The sequence below is a fragment of the Pezoporus flaviventris genome, unplaced genomic scaffold, assembly GCF_033815535.1.
Source record: "Pezoporus flaviventris isolate CSIRO_AGI_PZ_B2104156 unplaced genomic scaffold, CSIRO_AGI_Pfla_v1 ptg000005l, whole genome shotgun sequence".
Lineage (NCBI taxonomy): Eukaryota > Metazoa > Chordata > Aves > Psittaciformes > Psittacidae > Pezoporus > Pezoporus flaviventris.
In genome coordinates this window covers 5093590-5101467 of record NW_026892553.1, presented here as the reverse complement: position 1 = coordinate 5101467, position 7878 = coordinate 5093590, and the positions used below count along the sequence as shown (strand labels likewise).

General features: G+C 44.7%; 1 protein-coding gene across 11 annotated transcripts in view; it reads right to left on the bottom strand.

Moving 5' to 3' along the window:
• Nucleotides 1-4188: 4188 nt before the first annotated feature.
• Nucleotides 4189-7878, bottom strand: part of ATRX (ATRX chromatin remodeler) — a 79622-nt gene continuing 75932 nt past the window's right edge. For all 11 annotated transcript variants that reach the window (XM_061445763.1, XM_061445754.1, XM_061445757.1 and 8 more), the window contains 3 exons: nucleotides 7706-7801; nucleotides 7027-7155; nucleotides 4189-6208 (listed from right to left, as the gene is read on the bottom strand). In XM_061445763.1, coding sequence (XP_061301747.1) covers nucleotides 5930-6208; nucleotides 7027-7155; nucleotides 7706-7801 — 504 coding nt within the window. In that variant the 3' untranslated portion in view covers nucleotides 4189-5929. The remainder of the gene's footprint in view (nucleotides 6209-7026; nucleotides 7156-7705; nucleotides 7802-7878) is intronic.

The following is a 7878-nucleotide window of genomic DNA, read 5'->3' as shown; positions in this document are numbered from 1 at the left end:
ATCGAGGTGAAAGAATTCTTGGCTCCTTCAGCTTCAAGTCTATGAATTCCCAGGATGATTTCACTGATTTAGGGATCATCCACACCAGCTTCTTCCTGAGCTGTGCTGCTAACAGAGCAGCAGCCCAGGAGTCCAGCTCTGCTTCTGGCTGTTCACTGCCTTTTATGCCACCTCCTGCATCCCTGCCATGTCCCTTCACTGTCCTAGCAGCTGGGTGCAGCCACCAGGCTGTGACTGCAACAAGGTGATCTCAGGAGCTTTACCTGGAATGATCCAGCCACAAAGGAATTTAATCCTGTGTTTGAAAGGAAACGTGCTTATTTACCTTCTTCCTCTGAGTCACTGCTGAAACATCTCCTCGTGAGCACGCCTGCTCCTAGAAAGTGTCCTGAGGAGTACCTCTGACCTTCCCCTGCGCAAAGGGAAATCCCTCAGACCTCGAGCTTTGCTCTGCCTCCCTGGGATGATCCTGCCTTTGCTTTCCATTGCGCCTGAAGATAAATCCAGTGGTTAAGATCCTGCTGCTCTTCTTCAAAACGAAGGACAAAACCTGATCTCAGCAATGCCACATTCTTCACCCATTGCAAAGGGAGCTGATTTGGTCCATGGGGACAATGTGGGGGACTTGTATGTTTGATACCCAGATCGACGAGCTGCCTCCTGCCATGAAAGGACACACAGGAGCAAGGGATGGCGTTAACACCTTTTCAGGACCTGGGTTCAGAAAAAAAAGATCCTTGCAAACAATAAACCCCACAGAGATTTTGCTAGAAACGCCTTGGTAAAGGCTGGTGTCACCTCCCACGGGGGACATCGCGTAAAGGTGGAGCTCAGCACTGCAAAATCCCACCCAAAGGTTTGCTTTCAGCAGGTATTTACTGGGTTTGGTTCTGGTTCAACACAACACTGTAGGCAGGAGTAACCTGGCTGAGCTGGGAGCTGAGCAGCAGCAGAATTAACAACTGCAGACTCCGGCTGCGTTCCGAGCAGCACAGGGTGCAGTCGGCAATGGGACACGCTTGCCTCTTGTCCTGTCCCCGCACAGAGCGGGCTGTCACCTTGTCCAGCCGTTCATTATCCCACCGGTGCCTGGAGATGCCGACTGCTCCTTTGGCTTGGAGGCTTCCACAGGGCTGGCGAATGGACCCTGCAGCCGGGCCGAGGTGGGTCTGCTCCAGCGACGGGCCCTGCTCCTGCTGGGAAAGTTTCAGAGGAAAACACGTTTGTGATGCTTCAACCCAAGAGACTTCCTCGTAAATTAGCAACAGGAAACGTTGATGTGTTTGGAATCTCAGCTCAGTTTCTACGTCTTTCAAAGTCACAACAGAGCTGAAAAACTCCTCCCAAAGGGAGGGCAAGGGTGGCTGGTGCAGGGGGTGGCCGTGGTCCCGCTGCCCCTTCACCCCCAGTGCTGTTTTACATCCACAAAGATGTGGGTCTGAAAACCACATAAATAGGACAAAAGGCTTTCAACCCTTCCCCTTCCACCCAGAGGGATGGGCATGTTGGAATGGAAACCTAATACCGGGAACAGCTGTGCAAAGCAGGAGGGTGGATGTCAGCAGCAAAGAGACAGGCAGTGTCTTGAGTGTCTCTACAACGGGGTGCAGAAACAGAAGGGAACCCTCTGTGTGAGGCCAACATAGCACCAGGCACAGCACAGCCCCAGCAAAAGCATCCCTCTCCCCAGCTTTGCTGCGTGATCCAAGGTCTGGGAGGGGACTGAGGAGACAGACCTACAAGGGGCAATGCACATGTGGCCTCAGGGATGTCCCTACAGGGACACTGCAGAGAGCTATCCTGGGTGGGACATGTGGCTCAAGGCTCATTTCTCCATGGAGGGGGAAGGAACAGAGGCCCCAGGGACTTACCTCCTCTGGAGTATGTGATGGAGAGCCTGAACAGCAGAGAGAATCCATGAACTCAGTGCTGCCAGGCAGGGAAGGTGCCCCTCCAGGCGGGGGGTGCACCAGGCATCAACCATGTCACATTCAGCGTCCAGTGCTTTTCACATGCACCAACCCCTGAACACGAAGCCAAGGCAGCTGAGATCAGACCTTGAAAGCAGCTGAGCAGAGAGCCAAGGGGTTAGCACCTCCCCTGTGCTCACATTCCTGCCCTTCTCCAGGGCAGCATCACCCTCCTCTGGTCACCTCCAGGCCCTTGTCACCAGGCACAACAGGTACAGGAGCTGTGCCTGGATGAAAACCACCTTCCTGCACCTCAGGGCAGCACAGCTCTCCCAGAGACTCTCCTGGGTGGTGTCCTACTGCTGCTCTGTGCTGGGATGCATCTCCAGGGCGGACTCCCCAGTGCAGAGGGTGCATATGGGGCTATGTCCACACCTCAGCAGGAATGGGAAGTTCAAGACCCTGCACACTTCATGGCAACACTTACCCAAACGTCTCCAGCTGGGCGCATTTAGGACATTTGTCTTCCCATAAACGGTGACAGTTTATCAAACTCCAACCATCTTTTTGCTTGACCTGATGAATTTAACTTTTATTTACTCTGCTCAGGGTGGTTTTGCTTTTGAGGTAAAGACAAAAGACCCCACCGGGTAAGCTCAGTGCTGGAGCCCCTCGCAGCCCTGCTTTGTGTGAGTTTGTAACCAAATTAAAGCTACAGGGACATTTCAAACCACGTTGCCCACACTGCCCCTTACAGCACAACGTGAGTATTTTCATACCAGACATGACTGCCATGGCATCTGCCCTTTCTCAGCTCCCAGCACATCCAGCTGTACCTCCCCAGCAGATGCATCCGGGGCAGCAGTGGGGCTGCAGCCCTGGCCAGGAGCTACCAGAGAACTTCAGGTACCGGGAACAAGTATAGGGACATATTCAGAACACAACTCTCATGCTGGTTTTTGCATAGGGAAGGTTATTTTTTACCCAAGAGGTGGGATTTAATAACTAAGAAAGGGAGAAGTACAATTATAAGGATAAAATACGTAATTAGGTTCTTCTAATTGGACCAAGTAGAACATCACCTCACACATAATGCTGTATCATGGCTGGGTGATAACTCACTCTATGTTTAGCAGCCAGACTGGCTGCAGAAGCTGTTACTAATTAATGTAATTAGAAAACTCAGACCACAACCACTTCCCCTCAATGACATTAATGGCTACATCCAGTAACGGGTACCTCTCAGTGCAGCAAAACTCAGGGCTTCGACTCGCAGAGCGGTTCTCAGAGGCCACGTTCGCTCTCAGCCCGTTTCCCTGCGGCGTTAGTCCTGTATTGTGAATGTAGCACAAGGCACGTTGATGTATTTTGGTCACTTTATTAAATGAGATATTAAATAGTTTAAGTTTCAACTACTAAACAGCACTTTGAATGGTGAAAACACAGATAGTATATTGTCATACTTGAATGCTTCTTCTCTTTAAAAACACATTTCCAGTCCTTATATATATTACAAAACAGCCTTAGAGGAAGAGGGGACACCTTTTCTATAGTACTTAAGATATTTAATACAGAACTGAAAAGCCATCTAATAGAAACAAAGGCAAGTCTTCACAGCTGTATGATTTCAGCAGCCAAAGCTGGTTGATGGACTGAAACATTACTATACAACTGGGACAAAACATATACAATATCACAATACTAAGCAAAAACGCTTTACATCCAAAGGAATAAACAGGTTACAAAATGTGGAGAATTTAGCAGGCAAAACTGTATTACAAGCAACATTTTTATTCGTCATCTTAAGCCATTTCATCTAGTTAAAACATCAAAAACAAATACAAAAATGAGCCTTTTATTATCTTATTGATGTACGTTCTGTCTTTAAATATTTGTTAAAGCTTGATGTTATACTCAAAGCACATTGTTATGCAGCTAAAATGTCAAGTGAGAAACATGTATGCAAAGTGGTCCAAGGGTTATTTCAATGCTTATCTCTGATTCCTTCTTACGTGGTTAGTCTTCTGTTATCCATAGCTGTGTCCAGAATGAAAAAAAATGTGCCTTTAAATGTTGCCTAAAACTTCCACATTTAAGTCTTTGAGTTACTGTAAAACTCCACTGAACATTCCCAGGTTTGGTAGAAAGGATTTCTCTTACTCACGACACGTAGGAGTATCAGTGAGAGTTGCCCAGAGTACATTTGCCTTCAAATGTTTGTCTCAAAAGTCTCACGTCTTGTTTCTTCTCATGTGAACACGTCTTTCTTTTGCTACCCCCCCCCCCCCCCCCCAATAAAATGGAACTGCAGAACTGGCAAAGCACTCAAACATACTGAGGTTCTCTTGTGGTATCTTGTAATAAGAGTCCAAGACAGCAACTTGTTAGCTGGCTTTGCAACAGGTCAAACAAACTGTTCCGATCGCAAACCAAGTTTCAATTGCCAACTGAATCCTTGTGTAAGATCTGCATATTCAGATGCACAAACCCACTTGTCCATTCAGGGCAAGAACTCAAACTCCTGCAAGAAACTTCCCAGAAACCAAAACACTTTTCAGTTCACGTCAGCAAGTCAGAAGAGTCCAGCAATGGCTGGAGCAAACGCCTCCATCCACTCGCTCCTCCAGAGCTCTCTGTAGTCGATACACCATTGCCTCGATGTTCCTATCACTTACTTTTATCCCCAGATTTACAAACTCTTCTTTTTTGGGGGAGGCAAAGAATCAACCAAACTATATGCAAAGAAAAAGCCTATTTGTAGGTCTTCACAAGAACAGAAACGAGTGGGGAAAGGGAGTGCTAATGATATATAACAAACCAGAAATGTATCCATGGTCTACGCAAAAAGAACCAAAACAGAACAAAACCAAGCTCTTTGTGTATTAATCATGTTTTCACACAAAACGGAAGGGGATGGAGAGGAGTGCATAACCAAAACTCTTACCTAATAGAGGAAAAAGGTATTTTGCTGTTCTGGCAGCTCTGGAAGTTGCAATAGCACTTTTCTTTGCATCAATTTTGTATCAGCAATGGTTCTGCCATTTTAAAGTTGTTTTATGTAACAGGGTTTGACCCTGGCCACCATCCTTATTTTTAACCCCCAAAATACCAGGAATTCAATTGTCTTGGCCTGTCTCCCACTGCCGGCAATGGGAAAAGACAGTAGCACCAGCATTAAGGAGTTAACAGAAATGTGCTTTGTACTGGACTCCACGTAGAGTGAATTCGCATGTGAAGGAAAAACATTTCCAACTAAGATCATCGCTTGTTATTCCATCACATAGAACTGAAAACAAAAAATGGCAGAAGACTGGGGAAGAGCAATCGCTTTCCGCAAGTCACCAGAGTTAAGGCTGTGTACACAGTTTCCATATAACTGCACGACTCAAAAGTTTCAGAGTAGTAGTATTTAAGAATATTGCACTCAATTCTGTTCCAGAGTATTTTTAGTTGCTGTTTCATTCAGCACAGATGATAGAGTACGAGTCCAGACCTCAGTCAAAAGGGAACTAGACTATTTATCTTGTAATATTCCCATTAATATAAAGAAATGGGTAAGCAGAAAAGTATTCCATAATTTGAGGAATCAACTCTAATCAAGAACTCAGCTGTTTACAATTCACATATGGTATATACTGAAACATACAGACCTGCAGTCCTTCCTAAGCTTCTCAAATCTGATGACAGCTTCACAGCCACTAAAAGCAAGCATAGGAGTTTAGACAGGAAACCTGTGGAGATGCTACTGTTACGGGAGGACTTGTTTTCACTGAAAACAACTTGTTATCTCCTGTACTCAACATATGTAAGAAGATTCTAGGCAACATCACTGACAACAGGGAAAACATTATGTCCTAGTTAAACAAAGCTGAAACGCTAATATGGAACGTGGCATTAAAGGGGACCAACCAAACTATTTTTTACCTTTTTTACAGTTGAGTTCTGTTAAGCCATTGATTCCTAAAAAAATAAAAGTTCTTTCTCTGATTTTAACAATCCTTTAGGCTTTTAGTGCAAAATCACATTGATTTCCCTTGGGAAGGCCCTGGATTTTTGCCTCTCATTGGGGGTGGTGCTCGTTGTAATGGTGGTGGCTGCATACCACCAGACACTGACTGATACATTCCTCTCATATCTATCTGTTGGTAGTTGGAAGGATTCATGATTAAATTTGGAGGCTTTGGCATCATGAGGTGACTCATTGCTGCTTGCTGGTACGACATCTGCTGCTGCTGCTGCTGATTGTACTGCTGCTGTAGTCTTCTGTTCATAAGTATCCTCTGAACGCAACTGATCAACTGTGAAGGGAAAGTAGAGCTGTTGTAAGTGCCTGTCTCAGTGCTGCAAGTATCAAGTTCAGAGTTAAAATCAATTAGTTAGGGATAGGGTGGCTGAAGAAAAAAGCACCATTGTTATCACCATCACTAATGTGATGGTATTCACAAGTTGATGACTGTAGAAACCATTTAGTAACACCATTTAAGGCTAAGTTCTCTTAATGACTTGCCTATTGTATTGCTTGCAGCATTAGGTAAGTTGCTATGGCAACATGCACTATACTGTGAAATTATTCCCAGGTATAAGTTACAACATTATTTGTCAGACACCATTTATCTTCCGTTCCAAAGTGCTGCGTGCAGACTGTCACTAAATGTTTGCTTGCCTAAGGAAAAAGTCTTCCCATTGACATCATGTGAGCGTCTTTCAGATTCTGCAGAATAATTCTAAGATGAAAAGCCATTACCAATACTGTCTGAGATTTGTGTTTCATGAAGTTGGTTTCTGAGCTCTCTCTGGGAATCAGGTTTCTCTTTAAGCCTCGTGACCTTCAAGCAAACTACTCCAACAGAAAAATCTGGTGTTTCTTTTTAATGAACTTCTCATGGATTCTCCTTTGACCAGGCTGAGCAATGCAATCCAACACACTGCAGAAGCCACCATTTCCCCACTTCACAATGCCAGCAAATACCTGGCCCACTGAAACACATGTTCTGCGGGTACGTATTTATCTACCTAAACGCCTACTCCGGTTTTATGAACACACACATGCACAGTCCACACTCAACATCCCGGGCCACACATGGACAGTTGGTCAAATAGGCAGGAGATACTTTACCATTTGTTGTTTAGTAAGGACGTCGTTATAGATGGCTTCTCGGCGCTTGACATCAAGCTCCTGGCTTGCCTGCCTGCTTAGTGCCAGGGCCTGTACTTGGCTCTCCGTGAGGGTTACGTTTTCTTTCCACTGAAAAGGAGAAAAAACAAACCTTATGGGCACTACTCATTTAACAGCAGCGTAATGGTCTTGCATTATGTTCAGAGTTCCATCAGGAGTTAAAACACATCCCAGTTTCTGATACATGCAAAGTTATACTTCACCAGAATCAGAACTATGAGTTACTAGTTCTTCTAACTGCTAAGTAAGGTAATAACACCTCTTGACTATTAGAAGCAAGTGAGAAATACGGCAGACCTTGATAGATAAGAACAAGCTATAGAAAATACATCTTATTTATGCATAAGTATTATTCTCATTTGTAGAAAACCAGCATTTTCAGAGTGCGGCAAATAATTATGGATCTAAGCTGCCAGTCCTCTAAAGCTCTGTCATTTAGATACCATTGAGGGTTACTACAAGCTGCAGGGATAAAGGTCAATACAACCTGGAAATGATACTCATTAATAATGAAATTGATTAGCTGAATGACTATATACAATAGTCATTTCTTTCTCTGACACTATTGCACATTTTCCCCGTGTCCTGACCTAAACCAACAGTTATCCGTTTCACTCACTATGGCTGAAATGATGTCTTCAAGGGGCTGAATTCTTGCTGCAGTTACACTGTTGGTTGCTTCCACAACTTTCTCTCTTCCTTGATTAATAAGGTCCTGAGGAAACACCAGAAATTAATTATAAAGCACAGGTACAAAGAACACGTTCGTCATCCTTTTATAAGTTTTATTAA